The 26,489-nt window shown below is 38.8% G+C and overlaps 2 protein-coding genes across 4 annotated transcripts in view; both read left to right on the forward strand.

Annotated features, from left to right (window-relative positions):
• The window catches only part of BTBD9 (BTB domain containing 9), a 402,199-nt gene that overhangs the window by 125,828 nt on the left and 249,882 nt on the right, over positions 1 to 26,489 (forward strand). The window lies entirely within an intron of this gene.
• Positions 10,302 to 10,935, forward strand: LOC118904036 (signal recognition particle 14 kDa protein-like). Its single transcript, XM_036869702.1, has one exon. The coding sequence runs from the start codon at positions 10,302 to 10,304 to the stop codon at positions 10,632 to 10,634; it is 333 nt and encodes a 110-aa protein (XP_036725597.1). The 3' UTR covers positions 10,635 to 10,935.

A 26,489-nucleotide genomic window follows, 5' to 3' on the forward strand; every position in this document is an offset into this window, starting at 1 on the left:
TTAATGCTGTGTAATTTACTCAAATGTGTATAATCCTTTATTTAACTAGATGAAAATAATATACTGTTAACATTGTTTTTAGCATTAATTAATGTGACTAATTGAAGTTAAAAACACTAAAACCAATTTCCCTGTTTTGTTGCATCATCAGACTGTAAAGAGGTTTCCCTCTGGCCCAGGCTGATTTTGGTTCAGTGCTCATCTCCCTCAGCCCTGCTCACTGCCCTCCACCCCCAATTCTACTCTCTCCCTGCAGTTTCTGTAGTTAATCTGATTTCAGTATTCCGACTGCTACAGTTGGTAGCAAAACTGACGAACTGTAGATCATTTCCCTTCCGAAAACTTGTCTTTTCAATGCATTATGATAGCAGCTTCTTAGCATTATTTGGTTGTTCCAAAATGAATGTAGTAATGATTAAAATCACTAAATTACTGTAAGCACTTTAAAAGAGGAAAAAAATGGAGGTAGGTCTTGACATCCCTAGTTGTGGCAGTCGGTGAGAACTCATTTTCAGCAGGAAATGGTGGAACCTTAGTATTCCTGCCTGAAGACTCCATCAACACAGCTATTGTTGCCACTGACTCTCAGTAATAATGAAAAACAAAACCAGAAGCCCCTGCTGTTTTCAAAGCTTTAGTCTGGTCTTGGAAATCAGATGAGTATAAGTCAAAACCTGGTAACACCTTTCTGGCAGCTTGCTTGTACTGCTGTGATGTGTTATATTAAAATGGCCCATTACAGTTCTCTGTTTGTAGGCATGAATTATTGTTTCTCGTTAAACATTGCGCCTCCAGGGTGCCAGAGAAAGGAACAATTTCACCCATTGCAATTGTTGATACGTGTCCTTTATTCAAAGTAATTGTTAGGTCACTGAATGCTTTGTTATTATTCTAGATTCTGGAAATTTTGTCTGTAACCTGGACAATTTTTTAAGGGTTAAAAATGCAGAAGTACCTCATTCTTTTTAGTTAAATTTTAGATGAGAATTGTTGTCTTGGGGAAAAAACGTTGTCTTGGCTTTAAAAAAAACAAACCTATAAACAGAATTTGCTCCTTCTCATAGTGTTCATATCATCATGTAATCCTTTATATGCAGTGGCACTATTTTATTTTGTACATAAAATCTTACATTGAAAGCTTAAATTTAATTTCATGAGCAAAATACAGTCTTATTTAATTTCATGAGCAAAATGCACATTGGCTCTGGTTTATTTGTTTACCAACAGTTTTTAAAAGAATTTATATGATATTTGTGCAACACCATAATTTTCCTTATCATAATTACATGTATGTATATACAAATATATATCTATATGTGTTTTAAACATTATGTGTGTATTTGCCTGTGTATACACACATAATAGTTATCTCAGTTGGGTAAAACAAAATAATAGAAACAAAGTATTATACTTAAATATATGCTATATGGCAGTTTTAGGACCTGAGCTTATGAAATTAATGAATGACAGAGTGATGTAAGTTTTTGAATTATTATTTTAGTTGCATCATTCTTCTCTTAAATCGCTAAGTGACAAGAATACCCGGTACTTTATAAAGAACACTTCCTTTCATTTGATCCTTACAAACATTGTATTAGGGAGTGGATGTAAATACCAGCCCCATTTTACAGAGAAGGAAATGGAGCCATCAGAACATTAAAATTACTTTCCCAGGATCACAGCAGTAGCATGGTGTAAAGCTGGGGCCCAGCTCAGTCTCCTGCTCTTTCCTCCTCTACCCTTTCTCATTTGAAGGCCACTGTGAACCCTGAACGGAAGCTGTGAACAGAGATCCCAGGAGAGGCTTGTGCTGGAAGGCTGGCCTTTGTTTCCCTGTGTGTTCTAGTCTTAGGCTGTTTCTGTGTATCAATTTTCTCATCTCTAAAATGGGATCTGGTTAGTCTTTTTCCAGTCTTGTTCAAGACAGTGTAAACAATAATGGAGTTTTAATTTAATGAGAATTTTGAGCCTGGGGGTAAAAATCTATTTACAGTGTAGTTCTTACCTTATATGTTTTTAGAAGGGGGAAGTGGCTCTTTTCTTTTGCTTTACATCAAAGACAATAAACAAGCTTGAAGAGGAAAGTAAATAGGTGGATGAGGTATCCTCCATCATTGAAACACAGGGAAGTATCTCTTTAATTATTCTTAATAAACTTTGTTGGGCCAGGTGGAGGACTCAGGATTTGTTTCTCTTCCTTCATATTGCCTCCTAGCTTTGCAATTTCTTCTCTTCTCATTGAGTTTTTTTTTCATGTACTTATTGGGGTATGATAATAGATAGGCTGATTTCTTTAAGAGATGTAGTGTTATCAGTGTTTGACTGCTAAGATTAAATTCAACCATAAATTAGGACATAACATTTCCTAAAGACATTTTATGTTTTAATCAGTGCTGAGATGAGAAAGATAAATAACTACTAAAGTAGCAATAAAGTGAAGAAAATGAACCAGTGTTATTACTTAGTATTATGCAAGAAAAGAAAAGAAAATTATTTGTTAAGTATATATAAATAAATACTAGTTAGTTAGTTACCAAATAAAGGTAAGAACTTTAGCTCATTAATGTGATTTCTTGTGTCTTATGTGACCTGGACTCAGGACTTTGTTGGTGGCACCCACAAGACTGCTACTGTTATCTAACCAATGCTCTTCCTTTCCTGCCAGTATCATAATACTTCAGGGCATGTATTATTTTTCACAATATTGCATTTGCAGGTACTTCACAGGGACAGGAGGCAACACTTTGATCTCCACTACAACCCTGCCCACCTCTTCTTGAGACCATTTCTTTGAGTTTGAGTTCTTTGAGTTCTTGAGACCGTTGCTTGAGTTTCACTGCCTCTTGTCCCTTCTCGTCTCTGATCCGATCCATGCCTGCCCTCAAAGAGCTCTCTCAGCACGACCCGTGTGACACCTTCTCTCTTTCGCCTCAGAACTTTCACCACCACTTTTTCTCATCCAAGTCCCTTTTTGGGTTTTGTCTTCTGGCATTTACGCCCATATCCAATATTTACAGTTCCCAGCTAACTTAGAGGAAACCACAGCGAGGTTACCTGGTGCCTCCTCTGGGAAAGATCTGTGCACTAGTGTTGAACCCTTTTCAGCTTTGGTTCCCTCTGCCTTTGACCCTGTGGTCCATGCTGACTTCTTGAAAGAATTTCTGTAACTGACACGACATGCCGAAAGGACTACAGTCCTCCCATGTCAGATGTTCCTTTTTACCATCTCTCACCTTTTTCCTCTCCTCATGGACAGGTCTGTCTGGGGTGTGGATGCTAACTAGCCCTCAGCATCTAATGCTGAGCTCCCTCCTGTCACGTGTCAAATAAGCATGAGCCTTAGAACTGGCCGTGTCTTTTGAGACTGTAGTGTCCACGCCTCTCATTTTTAGGTGAGGTATATATGGCGCTTAGAGAGACTGGGTTTTGTTTGAGGACGCGTAGCAAGTGTGGAGCAAGCTCAGGACTGGCATCCTGGCCTCTTGACTCTTAGTCCATCCCGTAGCATTTACACTACACGTTCCTTCCATTTGGCCACCATTGGGCAGAAACTCTGCAGGCTGTGTGGGTTTGGAAGACTTACACTGGCTGCTTTTTAGAGACTTTAATAGATCACCGGCCAGCTCCAGTAGACGATCCCTTGTATGGTCCCACACCAGCTTTGGGCTATTACTGATCTTTATCAAAATCACAAAGAACAAAAAGCAGGGGGTCAGACTAGATAGAAATGCTACATTTCTGAAATTAGAAACAACAAAATTAAAAAGACAAAATTAAAAGGTAAATGGCAAAGTGGAAAAATTACAAAATTTGTATCAGGAAAAAAGGTTAGAATCTTTGCTATTTGATTCTTAAAAGAATCAGATGAGCACCCCAGAAGAAAAGTGGGGATAGGACATGTGACATTAAGAGTAGATGATTCACAAAAGAAAGCAAATAAATAAATAGCCATGTGAAAACAAAAGATCAATCTCATTGTGAAGCAAAGAGAAATCATTTGTGCTTATTAAATGGGAAAATATTTTGAATTATGTTCATGGTCGTGTTGATGAGGATGACGTAAAATATTCTCTCATACATGTTGGTTCTGGAAGGATTAATTAGTTACAGCAAGAATGATACATACATACTATGGAATTGTACAACCATTAAAACTGTTTTAGGAGAATTTTATATGACACAGAAATGCTCACAAGTTGACTTGTACCTAGTTAAGTGGAAAAAAAAGGTACTAAAATAACGATATTCTAATTTTTTAAATGATATATGTGTATATGGGTTTTTTAAAAAGCTGTAAGGAAATACACCAAATGTTAAAAGTGTTTATCATCAGATAGGATTATGAATGATTATTCTTTTCTTTAAATTTTTTTTATGTTCTGTAATCAATGTGTACTATTTTTAAAATTAGAAAAAAAGAAATTAAACATTTTTTATAAGAGGGGTTGGGACTTCACCTTCAGATCACATGTTCTTTGCAGATCTGCTGGTTCTTCTCTGACCTTTTAAAAAGCTGTCTCCTGCTCCTCGATTCGCAAAAGCATGTCTCTATAGTAAAGTAAAGGCCACGTGGCACCGAGAGCATAGCCCCAGCCTGGGAGCCAGGACGAATCACTGTGCTGTGTGTGCATGTCCTCGTGGCCTGAGGAAGCCACTGCCCCACCCCCTCCCCTGGGGGGCTTCTTCATTTACAGAGTGAAGGTGTTGGCTCCTAGTATCTATAAGGCCCTGTGCAGCTCTGAGATTGGATCATTCTCATTTTTCCCCAAGCTCTTCAGCACTCTCCTTTCCTTCTTAGGCCCCCTTTATATCTTCTCACTGATCTAGGTTGAGAGGCAGGACCCACTTTATGATCTGACTCTGGGAAGTTTTGTTGTCTTTGGTAAAAGAAACGAACAAACAAACCCTCCAAAGATACTTTCTAAAACCTTCAGGGAGTTGATTTTTCTTAGCAGGTATATTATTCTCTATTACAACTATTCCATACGTGTGCATACATGTTTAGGCTCTAGAACAAGGGTCAGCAAACATTTTGCTAAAGGACCAAAAAGTAACTATTTTAGGCTTTATGGGCCACACAGTCTCTGTGACATGTTCTCCTCCTTTTTTTCCTTTAAACAACCCTTTTAAAAGGTGTGAAATTCATTCTTAGCTCGCAGGCCATAAGCAGGCCATAATCTGCTGACCTCTGTTCATAACTTTAGAGGAACAAGGAATTATTTTGTCATACCCAGTGATACTTGTAAACTTGTTTTTCTTTTCTCATATTTCTAAGACAGTTCTTCAGACTATAAATAAAGTAATCCTTCAAGATGACAAAAGAGAATTTATATAATGGCTAACCAAAAGCACATTATTTTGTCCAGTTCATCAAATGTCTGTGTAACCAAAAGCTCTAAGATGGAATCTGCATTATAGGGCTGTTTTAAGTTGTTCTTTATAGCATGTTCTTTATATTATTCCTGAAAATACCTTAGAATCCTAGATTTGGGTGAAGATTTTAAGAAAACTGATCCTCATGTTTTTAGCAGGGCTATATCCAGTGCTTTAAACTCTCTCTTCTAAACATAGTGGTCAAGAGCACAGATTTTATAGTCAAACAGATCTGAGTTTGGTCCCAACTTGGTCATTTATCAACTATGTGGCCTTTTCAAGTTAGTTAGCTCTGCTAAGCCTTGGTCTTCTCATCTCTAAAAGGAGGACAGTAGTAGCTTGTGTCTCCTCACAGGGCAGCTACAAGTGTCAAAGGAGAGCAGACTTATAACACAGTCTGGGCACTGCTCTTGGCACACAGGAGGCACTCAGTTGATACAGGATTATTATTATCCCTTTTAGTTTTAAAAGAATATTCAGTGTTCTTCTGGAACTAATTATCTCTTTTAAAATATTTTTATTTATTTGGTTGTGCTGGGTCTTAGTTGCGTCAGGCAGGCTCCTTAGTTGTGGCATGCATGTGGGATCTAGTTCCCCGACCAGGGATCGAACCCCGGGAACCCTACATTGGGAGCGTGGAGTCTTAACCACTGCGCCACCAGGGCAGTTCCTATAATCCTAAATAGTAGTCAGTTTCAGGAAGTGTTTCCATAACTTACCCACATCTCATCTACTCTAGAACTTAAACCCAGTCTGCTGAACCTGTAGTCCATTTCTTTTTATTTAATCTTCATTAGACATTAAAAAAAACTAGTAATGACCCCCTGAAGAATAAAAATAGAATATTTTCTCATTCTAGTTCTGTTAACCTTTTGCCATAAGTCTGATTTCCCTGTACACTAGTTATTTTTATGTTTCAACTTTCCCCTTCCTGTGCTTTTCTGTAGTTGAAGAGCAAAGAGCTGGACACAGTATCCTAACCAAGGACTTCATCATCATTTCATTCCTCCATTCAGTAAATATTTACAGAGTACCTACCATGTACTAAACACTGTGCCTGGAGCTAGACATACAGCTTGAACAAGACCAAGTCCCTGCCCTTGTTGAGCTTAGGCTCTCACAGGAGAGGTAGACAAATGAGATGTGAAAAATAAACAGGACACTTTTTAGTGTAGTGTTTGAAGGAATTGGAAAGGGGTGATGAGCTAGCAGGTGACTGAGTTTGGGGAACAGACACTTGGGCAGGAAGATCAGGGAAGTCCTCCGTGAGCAAGTCAGTTGAGCTGAGACTTGACTTATCACAAGTTGGCCATGCAGAGAGCTAAGAGAAGAGTGCTCTAGGCTAATGAACAGCAGTGGTAAAGGCTGTGAAGTGGGAACTATCTTTGGGTGTTTGAGGAACTGAAAAACGGCAGTGTAAGTCTGAAATCTGGTGGTGGATAGTGTGCAGGGTGTTGGGAGAAGGTATGGCTAGCAATGAGGCAGAGAGGTAGGCGGGAGCCAGGAACTACTGGGCCTCGGTGACATGGAATTTATGCTAAGAATGATAGGAAGCCATTGGAGGGTTTAAGTCAGGGAATAAAATAACTTGGTTTATATTTTTGAAAGACCACTCTAGGTACTGTGAGAATGGACTATAGGGGGGACAGGAATGAGGCAGGCAAGGAGAAGCAGACAGAGAAAACTGCAAAGGAGCTGCAGTGAGGCAGAAAGAAAACAAGGAGAGGGTTTTCATGGAAGCCTAAAGAAGACAGTCTTTCAATATGGGCTGAGGGGAGATGAGAGTGGGCAGTAGACACTACGCAAGACAGATAAGAACAGAAAAGTGACTACTGGCAAGGTGGACCTTACTGATGACCTTGCTGAGAGTCAATTCGGTGGAGCAGTGGGAGAAGGGAATGGAGGGTGAGGTAATAGGGATGGCAATAAACATAGAAGATGAAAGGAGTGTCTCCAGGAAGGGAGGCAGAGAAATGGCAAAGAGGCTAGAGGGCTCAAGGTCAAGGGAGGATGATATTAAGGTATGCTTGTTTGCACGTTGGAATGACTCCACAGGAAGGTAGGATTTGATAATGCAGGAGAGTGGATCGTTAAAGGACTGTGTCCCTGATATGAGAGAGGGGCTTGGCCCTGGGACTCAAGTGGAAAGTTGGCTTTAGGTAGGAACGAGGTTAGTTCTTCCATTGCAGCAGAGTATGTAGATTGACTGAGATGAAAATGCAAGTATTACCTTCATGTTCACAATCCTTGCATTTCACTGGATCTTTGTGGTATATTATGGCCCTCTAGTTCTTTTTGTGCTGTTGTGCTGATTTATTTGTGCAATATATTTTTTCTCCCTCTCCAGGCCATGTATCTCACATACAGATCTGTTTACATGTCTGCTCTCCCACTAAACTGGCATCTCTTCAACAAGAGTGGTTATCTTTGTATCTCCAGACACAGCTCAGTGTTTGGCAAGAACTGAGTTGAAGGGATGACAGCTGCATCAGTACAAAGGACTCATGTAACAGCTACACAAACATGCAGTAGAAAGGAAAGTAATTTGAGAGCATGTAAAATTAGATGTTTGCATTACTTAGAAGAATTAATATGGTTTCTCTTATCTAAGTTGAATAGTTACTGATTACCAGAGCTGAGGAGTAGCTAAGGGTGAAAAAAGGACCACCTCACTACCACATAGAGGAAGGTGGGATTTTTTTTTTTTTTGAAAATTCTCTTAAGAATGTCTTTTTTTTTTAATTTATTTTGTTCAAGTATAGTGATTTACAATATTGTGTTAATTTCTGCTGTACTGTGAAGTGATTCAGTTATATGTATATATATACACACACACACATACATACATATATATATATACATTCTCTTTCATATTCTTTTCCATTACGGTTTATCATAGGATATTGAATATAGTTCCCTGTGCTATACAGTAGGACCTTGTTGTTTATCCATCCTATATATAATAGTTTGCATCTGCTAAACCCAAACTCCCACCCTGTCCCTCCCCCATCCCTCCTCCCCCTTGGCAATTCACTCTCTATGTCTGTGAGTCTGTTTCATACCTAAGTTCATTTGTGTCATATTTTAGATTCCACATATAAGTGATATCGTATGGTATTTGTCTTTCTCTTTCTGACTTACTTCACTCAGTATGATAATCTCTGGGTCCATCCGTGTTGCTGCAAATGGCATTATTTCATTCTTTTTTATGGCTGAGTAGTATTCCATTGTATATATGTAGCACATCAAGAAAGTGGTGTTCTAAAAGCCCCTTTGAGTAGGGATGAGTTAGTGTCTGGCATGCTGTGGTGGAAAAGACAGTTCTAGGTTCAGGAGAAAGTGATACCCAAACCTATATGAGATAAAGCAAATCCCAGAATGGTGAGCTTGCTTGTGGGCGATCTCAGTAGCAGGGGAAGTCTTGTGTTTAGAACAAGAGTAGACATGCAAGAGATATGACCTAAACAGATTTGTGCTGAAATGAGTGAGAACAACTTTACAGAAAATTTCAGTTTAGCATATGTAGCTCTTTCCCAAGTGCTTTCTACTCGGATTGGGGAAAAAGACACAACAAAACAAAACAGGTAACTTTCCCCTTCAACATTATACAGCACATCCTAAATGAAACATGACTTTCTGAGTTACAAGCTGCTGCCCCTGGCAAAGAGGCTGGTTGTAAGAGCATAATCTCAATGTGTGCCCTGAAATTAATGTTCTGTGGGCGCTCCAGGTTTGTGTGACATACTGTAAGTTATATCCAACCCAACTGTTCTTCTAACTGCCTGCATTAAGTATCATGAAATGAGTTCCCCTGAAAGGAACCATCTGAATAAAGAAGCTTTTATGCCTTTATAACTCCTTACTGCATGACCCCAGGTCACCACTGTTGGTATTAGGAGCTTTCTCTCCCACTTTTTACTCTTCTTGCCTTTAATGGATGGACAGAATCCACATCAGGCTCTCTCTCAGCTTCCAGGTGCTGGCAAATGGTACTGCCATCCCCGTTGTGGGGGAAGGAGGCAGGCACTGGCATCTCCATCATGTCTCTTCTCTTCCCAGGATGTCAACTGGAGAAAGGTCACAGTCAGAGCTGCCCACCCCACAGAGTTCGTTTTCTCCAGATTCATTTAAATGCTGCCTTCATCTTTCCCTTGGATTTTTACTTTTCAAAACATTTTCCATTGTGCGGCCTCATTTTATTTTATATTGAGATGACAACCTAACATCTCACCAAGTATCAACTGGGAATACAATTCTGCCCTCACTGTGCTGTGCCATCTTGCCAAGTTCTGTTTTTGTTACTCAGCTTTCATTCAGAAAGGAATTTATTTGAGTTATATGATGCCACGGTTGTCTCCTTAAAGAAGGCTAGATGCTTGCACATCTTGGGAAAGTATCTGTGAATGTACTTGAATCTTCCAGATTAGGTGCCATTCCTCTTTTCTTTCCTTTCCCTTTCACATCATCATAGGGTCCCCTCATGTTAGAATTCAATCTTCCTATTTTGCCTGTCCCTTCTCAGTGGGATTTTACTGAAGGGGTCCTTGCCTTCTGTCTTTATTTCCTTTTACCTGAGAGAAGCTGATGCAAGGGAAAAGGCATTTTTGAGTCTAAACATAAGGCTACTGCCGTTAAGAGAATTTTTACACTGCAGAAGATGCCCAGGTGTTAGTTTACTTCCGCAGGAGGATTTTGAACAGGCTTGGATTCAGAAATGAAAATTCTTGTTCCAGGGTGTGTTGATCGAGCAGTAATGGCGGCATCAGTGGCCCCATCACACAGATGTGGTTCAGAAAGGGTGTTTCCTTTTACAGCAGTGATTCAACTCTCAACTTGGCTTTTAAAATGGTGGAAAATTTTGAAGAAATGAGATTTTTTTCTCTAAAGATTTTAATAGATGCTGACAGAGTGGAGCCAGCAGCGCCAGGATGGTGCTGCTGGAGAGGGAGCAGTTCCTGACAGAGCTGACCAGCCTCTTCCAGAAGTGCCGGTTGTCGGGCAGCGTGTTCATCACCCTGAACAAGTATGATGGTCGAACTAAACCCATTCCAAGGAAGGGTTTTGTGGAGGGCTTTGAGCCCTCAGACAACAAGTGTCTGTTAAGAGCTACCGATGGGAAAAAGAAGATCAGCGCTGTGGTGAGCTCCAAAGAAGTGAATAAGTTTCAGATGGCTTATTCAAACCTATTGAGAGCTAACATGGATGGGCTGGAGAAGAGGGACAAAAAGAGCAAGAGGAAGAAGAGCAAAGCAGCGCAGTGAAGGGCACCAGATCTCCCGCTTTCACCAGCTAACCCCTGAACTGCTGTTTTTCCTTTGGTTTTTACTTCTGGCCACAAAGCTGGGTTTCTGATTCCCCTACAATAACTGTTTTCATGTGAGATTAGGGTCATTTTTGGATGGAAGAAGGGCTGTAGTGTTTACAGGGTAGTTACAAGAAGCCAGTTTATTTTAGATCTGGCTAAGTGGTCTGTGTTGTGTGGTTGTATGTTTCTGGATAATAGTTTACAGTCTCTGTAGCCATCTGTGAAGAGCACTGTATCATTAAACCTGTATTTGTCAGCACTGACCATCTTTTATTATTCCTTTTCCCACCCCATAAAAAGTTTCTGGCAATAGCTCCTCATTCTGGAACTATGTGATTATGAATAGGCTTTAGGCCTTGTCTTATGGGTTACTGGAATTGAAACCTGACAATTTTATAAAAAGTTGTGTTATTTCATGGGTATTTTTCCCAACTTGCTGTATAATTTTATCATCATAGTTCCTTTAGCAAATTTGAATGAATTCTCATAGCCAAATGAGAGTTTGCTTAACCAAACTAAGGACAAGCCTATTACAAAATCATCAAGAATAAAGATTCCAAGTTGGAAAAAAAAAAGATTTTAATAACTTTGCCATTGGACTGTCAGTTTAATCACTGCCTCACATTTGTCATGTAACCAATTTATGTTTTTACCAACATGAAGGACAATATTCGTTTTATGTTTTCTCCTTTCTGTCTTTCCATTTTTTCCCATTACACTGTGAATTATCAGATAAACTTAAATAGGAAGGTTGATGCTAGGTTAACCAGAGTTTGGGTAACCCTGTGTGTGTGAGAAGCTGGGGGTGGGGTGGGGTGGGGACTGAATGGGTTGTGTGTCTGAACTATGATCATGTTGATGTGTTCCACATTGGGCCCCTGTCGGCTTCTACTTACCTTTCGTCGTATATTTGGAAACTACCTTATAGCCAGAACAAAGCCCAGGGAAATCTCCACTATTATAGTTTTGGTCATGTTCTTGTAGTTTCCATCTGAAAACAACACAGTCTAGAGAGAACTTTTTGAACTTTTTGAGAACTCCTGAGACTCTTATTTTGTCTTTGCCTGCAGCCAAGATAATTGAAGCATTGTCGGTCTATTTCAGGGGCACATCTTCAGGTAGCATGTGATACTATTTGGGATGTTCTGATAGAACAAAGGGAACACAATTTGTAGCTGTTCCTGCAGCGATAATTCTGGTTCTATGTATGATGAAAATGAAATGGAATTTTAGCACACAAGACATACCAAGGCAACTTAGTCATTAACAGTAGCAGCCTCTCTTGTAATTTCCAAAGTCTCCTCTGATTTTTAGTGTGTCGATTGTTCATTCCCTTCTTCAAGGAAATCAAGATTCCTCAGCCTTTCCCTGCAGTGGCTGAAATAGATTCACACAGAGTTTGAAAGTGAGTGAAATAGGTCAGAGCCCATCCAGAAGCTCAGGGCCCACATTTCTTCCCTCCTTTATTCTTCTGCTTTGTCTGCTTGTACACATTGCCTCTCAGTGAAGAGACACCAGAGATGGTCCTCTAAGCAGAGAATGGGAATAAACAGAGTCAGATTCAGTCATGCAGAAAGGGTTGTAAATGAATGATGAGATTCGGCGCCATCCTCACTGCCAGCTGTGTAATTCTGTTAAAAAAAATGGGAGACAGGATAGAGATGGTCAAATCATGCTAATAAGTCTATTTATCAAGCATCCACATGCCCAGAGATGCCTAAAAGACCAGAAAATGGAGGTGTCAGATGAAATATGTGGGTAAATTAATATGATATTCAAATCAATAAAGTAAACACAAAATATTTTAAAGATGGTCAGGCTCATGAAAGCACAGTACTCACAAATCTATAACCTTCCTCTGCACATGGCCCCTCCCCTCTCTCACACATATACACACACACAGCAGAGACTGGTAGTAAACTTTCTGAACTTCTGACCCATACCTAGTAGAAGGCATTCATGGGAACAGAGAGGAAACAACATATTGACCACATGGTACTTCCTCTTAAGCACTTGCACATACTCCCCTCTCATTTAATCCCACACGGCATTCCTGTGCAGCAGGGATATTCTCATTTTTGCAGATGAAGAAATTGAAACTCAGAGAGGTCACACTGTTAAAAAAAAAAAAATTGTGGGACTAGATTTCAAAACCATATCTGTTTGACTCCAAAGACCTTGAGTGGATTCTCTTTCCACTAAACCATGCTTCCTTGCCAGAAAAGCACTGACATCTTTACTCCATGTATTTGTAGCATTTTTGCTGGGTTTGAGTCAAGTTGATGATTCTTTTTTTTTTTTAATAAATTTATTTTATTTATTTATTTTTGGGTGCGTTGGGTCTTCGTTGCTGCACGCGGGCTTTCTCTAGTTACAGTGAGCGGGAGCTACTCTTCGTTGCAGTGCATGGGCTTCTCATTGCGGTGGCTTCTCTTGTTGCAGAGCACAGGCTCTAGGTGCATAGGCTTCAGTAGTTGTGGCTCGCGGGCTCTAGAGCGCAGGCTCAGTAGTTTTGGCCCACGGGCTTAGTTGCTCCGCGACATGTGGGATCTTCCCGGACCAGGGCTTGAACCCGTGTCCCCTGCATTGGCAGGCAATTTCTTAACCACTGCGCCACCAGGGAAGCCCCAAGTTAATGACTCTTAAATGACTCCAGGATAAGAGGACCTCCTGTCGAGGCTTTACAAAAAACCAAATATCCCCAGTTAGTATTGCTTTCGTCCTCACTTTCTTAACTATAATCAGCATTGATTCTTTCGTGTTCCCTGATAGCATTAAGTTATGATAACATTAGGGTGACAGAAAATAAAATTGGCAAGTCTGGATACTGCTTAGTAGATCAGTAAAATGTGAGAATTGGCAACAGTTAAAGTAGGTCTTATCTAAAAAGTATGGACATAAATACAAAGCACAGGATTTAAAGCCATTTCAGGTAAAAATAACTTTGTTTGCTAAACAAGCTTTTTTAGGTGTAAAGGAAAATACAGTCTTGCTTCTGAGCATCTTATTATAAGCATGATTCTGCCCCTGGCATGATTATTCAATTTTATTCAGAACTTACATCTAGCACATAGTAGGTACTAGGTAAAGGTTACGTTATGGACCCAATGTTTGTGTCTTCCTAAAATTCATATGTTGAAGCCATACCCCCCAATGTGATGGTATTTGGAAGTGGGACCTTTGGAGGTAATTAGGTTTAGATGAGGTCATGAGGGTGGAATTAGTGTCCTTATAAGAAAAAGAAGAGAGAGCACCCTTCACTCCTCACCCTGAAACTTGAGGACACAGTGAGAAGGCGGCCCTCTGCAAGGCAGGAAGCGGGCTCTCACCACGAACCAAATTGGCTAGCACTTTGATCTTGGACTTCCCAGCTCCCAGGACTGTGAGAAGTAAATATTTTGTTTAAGCCACCCAGTCTGTGGTATTTTGTTATGGCAGCTGAGCTAAGATAGGCTAGTTGAAATGAATCTCAGTCTCTAATGAAGAGACCTTGCAGTGACTTTATTTTGCTTCTGTTCCTTTTACTTCTGAATTGCTGTACTCTCCTCTGATTTTGACTGTCATCCCCAGTGATTAGAGAAAGAAACCACACATTAATATTTCTCTTTTCCTTCCTCCAACTTCTGCCTCAGTGCAGTTCATGCCATCTCAGGAGCTCTTCCATTTTAGGAAAGACATCTGTCTTTGCCATGTATCCCCAGTCCTCAGCCCTTATTACTCGTCTTCAGAACCCTCCCATCCCAGGGGTCATTTCACCTAAGCCTGGATGTCGTTGGCAGGATCCTTCATAGTGGTGTTGCTGCCCACCCCTCCCTGTGCATATTTTAAAAATCAGTTAACAAAAGTTTCCATTTAAAAGCTCCAAGGGAAAATTAGGTAGAGTAATAACATTTTCTTATGATTATTTGCCATATTGGCATTGAGGCAGAGAAATCTGTTAGAAAAACTGTTTGCTCTTTTCCCATGTGTCCATATTGAATAATATAGAGCTGGATATGCTGTCTCTATTCTGAAGCTGTCATGAGCTGTAATAACTGGTTTGACACTTATTATCTTTTTTAATGCAAAGAGGAAATTGTCAGAGTTTGCAATAGTAAAGTAGATCCTTTTTATTATTTTCACTTGAAAGTATTTTTTGCTCTGTCTTGATAAAACAAGTTTATGTGGTAAAAGACGATGGCATGACATGAAATGCCAGAATTTGGACAGTATCAGAGCAGAGCAGGAGTCAAATGAATAATTAATTGGTATTTTTTAAAACCAGTGTTTATAAGCAAAGCTGTCAACTTAAATCACAGCCTAACCTTACAGGATCTTAGTGCTTCATCAGAATAATTGTTCATCAGTGACTTTAATATTTCTTCCTGGAGTGGTGAAAAGCATCCTTTCCATGCTGGTTCATAAGCACATATCACACACCCTGGCTTCATTCAGGTCTGCATTCGTTCATCATAGGAGGAAAGATGTACACTGAATTATGCTTTTAATTTTATATCCCTGGGAGGAATTCATGATCAGATTATTCTGGCCTTTATGCTGTGCTGCCTTGAAAACAATTCTAAAGTGCCTAACGGTTAAGCTTAAAAGCTACTTTCATTTACTTTCAGTGAACCTTTGATATTCAACAGTTATATTAAACAGAGTGAAAAACACAATGGCAATCCCAAATGCATTTTCTCCAGCCTGTCAAATGAACATTCAGGAAATCAAGTGGACATTTCCAAACTTGCTTGCCAGTTTACATTCTTTGAAGAGTTAGAGAGAAGGGCTCTTGAAGGTCACTGCCATAGGATGGTCTGGGGAAGTGACCACTGAATGTGAGCAATTGCATTTCCAGGCCTGGCTCTGCCACTGCCACTGCCACTGCCACTGCCTCTCTCAGGGACCTGCAGAGAGTCTCTCTGTACTTTTAGAACTCAATTTTCTCTTTTATTAATTTCAGTGATTGAGCTAGACCCTATCTCAGGTCTCTTCCCTGCCCTAACCGTCTGTGATTCAAAGGGGGAAGTAATGGCAGCAGCTTTTGGCCAAGAAGCAGCAGGGACCCAGGAGATAATGGCCATGCTAGTCTTCTGAGAGCCAAATAATGGCCCCTATATAGAATAACTTCATTCTGAGCAACCAGCAAATATTAAATGCCTCCTTAGAAGATGCTGTGCTTGGTGCTAGGGGCAGGACAAAGAAGTGAAATCATAGTCAATTTGACAGATAAGTGAGAGCTAAGGGCACAGAAAAGAAATTGATGAGTCAAGGCAGCAAATGTTATGTCAGATGAGTGCTTTGTGTAGTAAATGTTGAGAGCAGGAATGGAGGTACTAAGGGAGGCCCTCACAGACTCAGCTGCAGAGCAGAAGTGTGCCATGTGCAGGCAGTGGTAGAGGCAGGTCTTTGGGAAACAGAATCACAGACTTGTGCGCAAGGATTGGGAGGGCAATAGGGAGCTAGGCTGAAGTTTCTTTCTTTTAGGTGTAGCCATTACTAGGAGGTTTTTCTGAGAATAAAAGTATTATTATTGTAGAAAGTTTGGAAACCAGAAAAACACATTAAGAAAGTAAAAATCACCTATAACCTCCCAATCCATAGATCACTACTTTGATCTTTGATCTATTTCTTTTTAGTCATGTGTATTCTTTTTTTTTTTTTTATGTGACTGAACACAGTCACCCAATTTATTGATTGATTGATTGATTGATTGATTGATTGCTGTGTTGGGTCTTCGTTTCTTAGCGAGGGCTTTCTCTAGCTGCGGCAAGTGGGGGCCACTCTTCATCGCGGTGCGCGGGCCTCTCACCATCGCGGCCCCTCCCACTGCGGAGCACAGGCTCCAGACGCGCAGGCTCAGCAATTGTGGCTCACGGGCTTAGTCGCTCCACGGCATGTGGGATCCTCCCAGACCAGGACTCGAACCCGTGTCCTCTGCATTGGCAGGCAGACTCTCAACCACTGCGCCACCAGGGAAGCCCAGTCATGTGTATTCTTTTTAAAAATAAACTTCAGGTCAAATTATATATGTTTTATATCCTGTTTTCATTTAATGTTGTATTGTGTTTCCCCACATTATCAAATACTCCTTGAAAACATTTTTTCAGGGCTGTATGTTATTTCATTATACAGATGTTCCATAATTTGAAGCACATGTAGATTGTTTTTACTTTGATATTGTAAATAGTACTATGATGAACACTCATAAAAATTTTTGCTTAATCTTATATATAAATTATCTGATTATTTGAGATTATAAAGAAAGAATTATATTTCAATTTTCATAGAATTTTATGTGGCAATTGAGGAGTTTGGACTTTAAATTATAGACATTAGATACCACCTAAATTTTTTTTATCATGATGTTGACTAAAAATTTTACTCTAGAAAAATGTACTTGTACCTTAGAAAAAGACTGGAGGATGCCTCTACCCTGGGACAGGTAGGAGTATCATGAAAGAAGACTGTAAGAACCAATGCTGATATCTGTTGATTCATTCATTCATTTATATGAACCGGGAGCTTTGCCAGACCCTCGGAATGAGGATGGCTTGGATTAGTTTAAGTCACTGTCAGCTCTCTGTGGAACTATACTGCAGTGGTCTCCTAACTAGTTTCCCCATTTACACTCTTGTTCCACTTTATTTTCCCACCCAGAAGCTACAGGGTTCTTTGCAAGACCATAAATCAGATCATGTGCATAACCCTGTAGGGTTCCCATTATACGCAGGATAAAATCCAGCATCTTAAAATGGCAACTGTACTGCCCATTTATTATCTCCAGCCTTACTGGCGTTTTTTGGATTTTCTAAAATGTGCTGAGCTCTTTCCTACCCGACGGTTTTCCCACATGTTGCCTCTCTTCCCAGTGTGCTCTTCCCCCGAGTCTTCCCCTGGCTACCTTAGACTTACCCTTTAGTCTCAGCTCAGTTTTCACTGACTGAGAGAATCCTTTCTGACAACCACTACCCCTTACCTTAACTAAGTCATCCATGGAACCCAGGTCTTTTTATTTAAAGCACTTGTCACAATTTGTAATGAGACCTTTATTTGTGTATTTATTTAATGTATGACTTCTTCACTAGACTGTAAGCTCCATAAGAGCTTGGGGCCATGACTGTCTTTCTCACTTCCCCCCAGTACCTGTCACTGTCCTTGTCATGTGGTAGAGGTGAAAGAATAAATGAAAAGTGAGTAAGACAGACATAGCCCCAGGCTTCTTAGAGCTTATAATCTTACTAAGCTTCCATATTAGCTCTGAGGGTAAGAGAAGAGGAAGAATCAGAAGTGATGAATGAAGACTTTAATTTATATAGTAGGTAGGATAAAGATGTCATTGACAGAAATGGTTAGGCTAAGTCAAATTTGGAGAGAAATGATGAATCCAATTTTAGGCATGTGGAATTTAAGGATGAAAGTGGGATAAGTGAGGTAATCCATTGGAAAAATTCAGCATGCCAACACCAATCTCTTGTTTGAGTAAAGCCTTGCTCCAAACCTATTGTTTATTTTTATTTTGAGATATTATTCATGAATCAGATAACTCTTTTTTTTAATTGGGGCCTTTCTTTTTTTAGAATATTGCCTTTATCCTTCTGAATTGCAGATGAAAGAATAGAAAGTGTAAAGCCATCATTTTAGTCTTACTTGAAGACATGACATTCTGCCATCCCCATTACTGAAACCCTGACACTTCCCTGTTCTTTTTGGAGGAGAAAAAAAGTTGGAACTTTATTCCTTGTTCCCTACCCCAGCCACTACCATCAACTCCCACTTCAGTTATTTTGGAAAAAAATCTAAATTACAAATTTGGGGAGCTTCTATAGTGTTTTCACAAACTCACTGAGATCCAACCATAGTATCAGGCTCGTAATGTTAGATTTTGAATATAGTGTTTAAAGGCTCGGTATTTTGCAGAATTGCAAGATAAATTTAAGCTGGAAGCTGCTTTTTCTCAAGAAATAATAGAAATATTCTTTGCCCTGTGAAATGTGAGTAATGCAAGAATGGGCTTGATTATGACTTGAGCAGGATTATAGATCTTAGAAATCCAAACCTAGATATAATCTCATTTGTTCACATTATAAATCTAGTATATTTTTAGAAAATGAATGAAAATATGAACCAAACCCCATCTCATTTCGGTGCCTTTTGACCTTGTGTCTATAGAAGTTGTAAAATTTATCTCTGGGCTGGATGGTTATTTTTTTGTTTTCAAGATTGAGACTACCCTTGAGATATTAGTCAGGTACAATCTTGAGGTCATACATAATTTTTTAAAAAGTTATTTAAAAGACCAAGGTGCTGTCTTGCTGCTTGGGCACTTTTCTATGACGGTGCCCACCTCTCCTTTTCAGTAACTGACTCAGCCTGACACAGTTGTACTTGCTGCTAACGCTTTGTAAAATGTTATTTAAATATTTCTAACTTATTGTTTCATGCTGGGTTTTATGGAACATAAATTTCTATTTAGACCACTAATTTACAGTAGAAGTTTGTTACTAATATCACTGCAGGCTCCATCCATCTAAAAATGTTGCTCATAACCTACGCTAAAAATATGTTATATATTTGCACTGAATGTAAACAGTGTTGTGTTTTATTAGTGTGCAGTGCTTTGTCTATGGAAATGTTGGTATTGCAGCATATGTTTAGAGGGGATAGGAACTCAAGTATGGTGGAAAGACTACAGAAAAGTGAAATCCCTGAAGGATGGGATTTATGGAATTTTCAGAGCGCTTTGCAGAAAATCTACATACATTACCTATGTTTCGTTTTGTTTTGTTTTTTATAAGGCACCACCATCCTATATAATCAACTTTTTATTAAGACTATAAATTTAAACAAATAATCTGAACAGTTTTACCTGGTGATATGCAATTGAGTATGCACAAAAATACAGGGGAATGGGGGAGAAGGGCCAAGAAAGGAAGGGTTGGCAACTTGTTTTGGAGTCCACATGGTGCTGATGGCTGCAGACAAACCCCACGTTTTTACAACAAAAGGCTTTAAATTAAACAAAATCTGTCGAACTGAAGACACAGGACAGGGTTCTCACAGGATCGAACAATGCTGGTTTCATGAAATGTAACCGAAGGCTGAACCAGGACAGTGCAACTTAGAAGCACACACGCGAAAACCACATCTGACCAGGAACTTAGTGAAAAGTCTCCAACCATTACTTATGTTTTCTACAAAGATAAAGTGGAATCTTGCAGAATGTTTTGGGAAGCTCTGTTATTTCATGTATGCTCCATATTTCTAAGTGGTTTATAGAGGATTGAAACTGCAAAAATATTCAGCTCAAGAGAGGCAGTCATTATTGCTTTAATGACCATGTTTTTACCTTCAAAAAAAATTTATTAAATGGACCAGAAATAATATAAGTTAGATCTTCCTTCTGGTAGTGGAGAAACGTAATTCCAAGGAATGACATTTTTGTTTTCTTTCGCTAAGTGTCCTTGAGCTGGAGGAGATGATTTGGGGAATAAGAGGTTTAAGACTTTGGTAGAGTTTCTTTGGATCATTTTGAGGAACTTTTAGTTACTACAAGTCACATAGAGTGTTTACCTGAAAACGTTCAATCTGAGCTCTGAGCCAGTCCTTCACTAGTAAAATTGAGGGAGAGAAAGTAGGTTCATTATGATTAAATCCTAGTTAAATGAGTTAGTTTTGTTCTGGACATTCTTATGGGTCTGATTCTCTGGGTGAGGCAGCCTGTGCACTGACTTCATTCATCCTCCTCCCTTTGATAGCAGCATAGCCACTGGGCATCATCTGCTGAGCCCAAAGTTGGTACTTGTTGACCAGTTGAAAAGATGATCGTGTCTCAAAACCAGACTGATGTAAGTGCCGTTGAAGCCACCAGAGCTGAGTTTTTATCATCTTTTAAGGGTATGTTGAGATTTGATAGCCAGGTTTATAAATGGAAAATCTTATAACTTGTTTAAAATACATTTGCAGAAAACTAAGGCCATTGGTTTTGCCTCTAAAATAGTGATGTTGTGGTAGGAAATTTAGCATCCTGTGCTTACATGGTTCCCCAGAGTGCCAAAAGCCATCATCTGTGATGAGGAGTTTTTACAAACAACTTCCAAAGAGTTTTAATGTAGCAAATGAATCTTGGAAAACTGCTCTTTCTAATTTACTACTTTGTTCAGTGCATGTTAAAGAAGAAGCAGTGGATCATATAATTAAATGTGATTTTTAAGGCCTCTGAGGTGGCACTTTCTAATTGATACTCACTGGCATTTTGCTTGGCCTGTTGGACTGAGGCAGGAGGTCTTCCAAAGCTCATCTCTTCTGAAGGCAGACTGAGTGTGAAGGATGCTTTATTAGCAGCAGGCTGCTCATCATGCTTTTAAATGGCTCATGCCATCATGACTTGGCTCTCCATGGACACAAATTCCACCAACTCTTATCTTGTTGGTTGTGTTTTGTTTTGAAACTTCAAAAATGTTCACATTAAAATGGTAAAGCATTTTTCAAAAGCTGACCACTAGGTTATAAAGAAAAAATGGGATAGAATCTGAGTAATAAATGTTTTTCAAAAAAGGCCTTTTTCCTGAGTTCACAATAAAATGAGCGCTCCCTAGCCAACAATTATATCCACAGACAAGGCATTGCCTGCCTTGAACTCCCTGAACTATAATCCACCCTGTCTTCAACCTATGCTTTCATTTTCAAGACCAAGACATCCTTTGGCTACATGAAGATTCTGTGGCCAGGACCATGGCTGCCCTCCCATCTAAGCTTGGCCTTGCCTCTCAGCTTAGGCCTGTACTTGGCAGGATGATAAATGTGAAAATTGGACTGCATTTCATGGTCAGGTTCTTCACTTTGTCATTTTCTTTCCTCCCCTGGTTATTTCTTCTGTTCTTATAGAAAGGAAAACAAAGCCCATTTAACAACTGCAAAGCACACAGTCCACAGAGGCCTTAAAGATTACTGGCAGCAAAACATATTTATGTCTTTAATAAGGAATTTGAAATTTACCAGTCAGTAGATAAATTTTCCCTCTCTATTGTTTCTCTCTGAAAATCACTGGTATTGGGTGAAACAATTCAGTTTACAAGATATTACATTAATGTCTTTTGATTTCTGAGGTAATATTTTGCAGTGTTTCCTGCCAATAATAAAATTTTGAAGTAATTCTAAAATCTGGTGTACATGGACAGTTTTGAGTAAAATATTAAATTATTTTGTATGACTTCCAAGTGTCTGAAGACTGAAAGAGTATGTCACATGTAATGAATGTAGGTGGGTGTGAGAGGTTATTGAAAGGGCAAAGATGTGGCTATGGGGTACAGGTGATAGAGTTTAAGGTGAAAATTGAGTGATCATTTGTAGGCTCTGAATTAAAATCACTCAGATGAAATGATCATGTTGCCTGGGTGATGGTCTTCTAACGAAGTGTTTCTTAAGAGATGAGGAGGTTGTGATGCCACAAATCAGACAGGATATTTAAAGAATGGGCATTTTGATACCTCCTAATGCCCCTTTTCCATATTCCTTAAGATACATGATCAAGCAGGTCTCAGAGACTTTATTTGGAGATGAGAGATCAAGAAGCACTGCTGAAAGTCAGTGGAATGTGATGAGCTGGGCCATCCATTGCTTTGCCTCATATTTCCTGGCCAGTAATCCAGCATTTTTGAATAAGCTTTTTTTTTGTTTGTTTGGATGCAGCTTTGAATTTCTAAAAACATACAAACAAGACTAGTAGGCCTGAAAAGATTGATATTTTATTTCCTTATTAAGGGATGAGTTAATTTTTTTTTTCACTTTGATAATCTTCTGAGTCCCAAATTCATCCTTGGGAGTTATCCTGCATAGTAAGACATAGTTAAATATTTTGGATGGCTATTAGGGAAGTAAAGCTAGGAGAAGTTTTGCTTACTGAGAGATAGTCAAATAACCTTTGAAGAGGAATACAGAAACTACCTATAAATTTTCCCTATAAATGTTTTTTTATTAAAGTTTTACATACAAAGGTTGTGCTGTTCATTCACTGACCATTCTCCAAATGTTTGGGTATCTTCTCTGGGCCTAAAATGATATACTGTCTATAGTACAGGATTCAATCTCTTTAAGTTGAATTTTAAAATACTATCCTAGGGAACCTGAGAGTTACCGAGAAGAATAAAACATGATTCCGGCCTTGAAGGGGCTTACAATTTGGTAGGTACAAAATAACTCTAATAAAAGCAGTATGTGTTAAGTGAGATAACAGAAGTACAGAATGCTGTAGGAACCCAATATATGTAGGGATAATCAGAGAAGCCCTCCTAAAAAAATATTTATACTAGGTCTTTCTGTCTGAAAAGTCCTGGGCATCTTTCAAGGCCTAATATAAATATTTTTTAGGAAGCCTTCCCTGATTATCCCTGCAATGCACTTTTCCTTTCCCACCCCTGTGAAACTCTCTAAATGGAAGAGCATGGAGAGTGAATATATAGGAGTCAAAGATGATCAAGTTGTTAAGCTTGGGAAATTTAGGAAAATTTTGGAGCCAGAACAGAGAAGTCAAGAGGAGGGAGAAGAACGCTTTTTTGACGAGTTGATAAATCTCTTGGACATGCTGAAGCTGAAGTACAAGCTATCAAAGTGGCTTTGTGCAACAGGCAGTTGAGAATGTGGAGTGGTATTTCATAGGGTAGATTAGGTTTTCAGTTGACCCTGCACAAGCTAAGGCTGTGGGTGTGGATGGAAGAGATTGCCTGTCAAATTCTTGTAACTCTAACTTTCTGTTACATAAATTAAACTGTCCCTAACGTTCTTGATTACTATGTAAGTTGGTGTTATGGCCTGATATTCTGTTGATAGGGTGGAGATAATTTCTGTGATTGCTACCTTGGGTTTATAACTGGGGAATTTGTATACAGAGATGCTAGTAGTTGGAGCTACATAAATTCAAAAACAGGTAAATAGTTTTATGCTTGTTCTTGTGAAAACGACAGGCATTTTCTTCACTAGGTCTAGGGGGAGACACTTTGAAGTGTAAGAAGGGCCTGACGATTTCTGGAAACCAAAGCTAAAAGGGACAAAAATAAAATGAGACCCTTGTTTTCCATAGCTTTCTCTCTATGTGTGGTTTTGGGAAACTGTCTTCATAACTTTTTTCTGATTCTGTAATCTTTTTTTTTCTTAATTCAAGACCACAAATAGGAAAAGCTGTTATTTGCATTTAGGTTTAATCAACTCTCTCATTAGCACATCCTAATGTAAGTGTTCCCTGATTTATTGACTGAAATGTACTAGATTCTGTAAGTATGTTTGGTTATGCATAGATTTGTTACTGTTGTTCTTGAATTTTGGTGTTTTTACTTATCAATAATACAGCTCATCAAGGGTGTTAGGAGTGTTCCGGATTTCAAGGATTTTCTTGTTTCTTTAAAATATGATTGGAAAATGCCAGATCTTTAAATGAATGACAGGAATTTCTTCCTAACTCTGTTCATTCAGTGTGACCTTTCTTTTGGATCTTAGCACTACCCTACCACACACCTTTGCCTTTGGCTCTTTGGCTGTGATTTTTGTGGTTTTAAAAAAATATTGAACAATTTATGAAGGAAGTACATACCCCAATTAAAATACTTTATCCACTTCCATAACTGAATTATACCCATGGAAAAATATTTTGAAGTTATAGTTCAGGACCACAAAACAACCAACAAAAACAAACCAAGAAACAACTTTGCCTTATTCAAGAAGGAAAAGGAAGTGTGGCGCTCAGAGTTATAATCAACTTGGAAGAGGTTGACATTACCATAGATTCTACAGATGTTAAAAGAATAATAAGAGAATGTTATTAAAAGTTTTGTGCTAATAAATCAGACAATTTAGTTGAAATGGACAAATTTGTTGAAAGACAAAAACTGCCTAAGTCTCTCAGGAAGAAATAAATAACCAGAATAGCCATATATCTATTAAAAAAATTAAAATTTGCAGCTAAAAACCTTCTCACAAAGAAACTCCAGGCCCAAATGGCTTTACTGGTGAATTCTAACGCACATTTAAGGAGGAAATGATACAGATTCTACATAAACTTTTCTAGAAAAATTGGAACAAAAAGGAATATTTCCCAATTCATTCTGTGAGGCCTAATACCAGAATGGACAAAGATACTGCATAAACATAAAAAGAAAACTACAAACCAATATCTAGTTTTCCCTCATGGAACACAGATAAAAAGTTCTTAACATTTTAACAAATTGAATCCAACAATCCGTTAAAAGAACAATACATCGTAATCAGGTAAGGTTCGTCACAGGAATGCAAGCCTAGTGTAACGTTCAAAAATCAATTAAATATATTTCACCATATTAAACTAAAATTGAAAAAATCATCTGATCATTTCAATAGAGGCATAAAAAGTTTTACAAAGTCCAACATCCATTCGTAATACTCCCAGCAAACTAGGAATAGAAGAGAACTTTCTCAAACAGATAAAGGGCTTCTATAGAAAGTATACAGCTCACATAATACTTAATGCTGAAAGACTGAATGCTTTCTCCCAACCTCAGAAATAAGTCAGCAATGTCTATTCTTATGACTCCCATTTAGCATTGTACTAGAAGTTCTACCTAGTGCAATAAGGCAAGAAGAGAAACAAAAGTCATTCAGGGACTTCCCTAGTAGCACAGTGGTTAAGAATCCTCCTGCCAAGGCCAGGGACACAGGTTCGAGCCCTGGTCCAGGAAGATCCCACTAAGCCCGTGTGCCTCAACTACTGAGCCTGTGCTCTAGAGCCCGTGAGCCACAACTACTGAAGCCCACGTGTTTAGAGCCCATGCTCCACAACAAGAGAAGCCACCACAATGAGAAGCCCACGCACCACAATGAAGAGTAGCCCCCGCTCGCCACAACTAGAGAATGACCTCACGCAGCAACAAAGACCCAACGACACAGCCAAAAATAAAAAATAAATAAATAAATTTATTTTTTTAAAAAAAGACATTCAGATTGGAAAGGAAGAAGTAAAACTGTTTTTATTCTCAGACAACATCATCATCTATGTAGAAAATCCAATGAAATCTACAAAAAAAGTCAGTAAAACTAATAAATGAGTTTAGCAAAGGTGCATGATACAAGATCATTGTATGAAAATCAATTGTATTTCTGTATAATACCTACAAACAATTAGCAATAACAAATTTAAAACAATACCATTTACAATAGCATCAAAAATTTGAAATACTTAGGGAAAAATGACAAAAGATGTATTAAACACTGAAAACTGCAAAACAATGCTGAGAGAAATTAAAGACCTAAATAAATGGAGAGATATACAGGTCAGAAGATTCAGTATTGTTAGGATGTCAGTTTTCATACTGACCAGTAGATTCAACAAAATCCCAATTAAAATCCCAGCACGACTTTTGAAGAAATTCTAAAATTCATATGGAAATGTAAAGAAGCTAGACTAATCAGAACAGCTTTGAAAAAGAAGAACAAAATTAGAGACCTAACACTACCTGATTTTAAGACTTATTGTAGGGACTTCCCTGGTGGTCCAGTGGTTAAGATTCCACACTCCCAATGCAGGGGGCCTGGGTTCAATCCCTGGTCAGGGAACTAGATCCCACGTGCTGCAACTTAGACCCGGCGCAGCCAAATAAATAAATAAATACTAAGAAAAAAAGACTTACTGTAAATCAAGAGAGTATGATATTGGTGTAAAAATGGACAGATTAAATCTGTCAGAAGAGAAAGTCTGTAAGTAGACCTACGTAATTATGGACAACTTATTTTCAGCAGGGGTGCAAGGCAATTCAGTGGAGAAGGGAAAGTCTTTTCAACAAATGATGTTGGAACAAATAGCTATCCA

This window comes from Balaenoptera musculus, chromosome 11, assembly GCF_009873245.2.
Source record: "Balaenoptera musculus isolate JJ_BM4_2016_0621 chromosome 11, mBalMus1.pri.v3, whole genome shotgun sequence".
Lineage (NCBI taxonomy): Eukaryota > Metazoa > Chordata > Mammalia > Artiodactyla > Balaenopteridae > Balaenoptera > Balaenoptera musculus.

Excerpts from the sequence above, each read along its gene's own strand:
- LOC118904036 (XM_036869702.1), top strand. The coding sequence starts at position 10,302 with ATGGTGCTGCTGGAGAGGGAGCAGTTCCTGACAGAGCTGACCAGCCTC.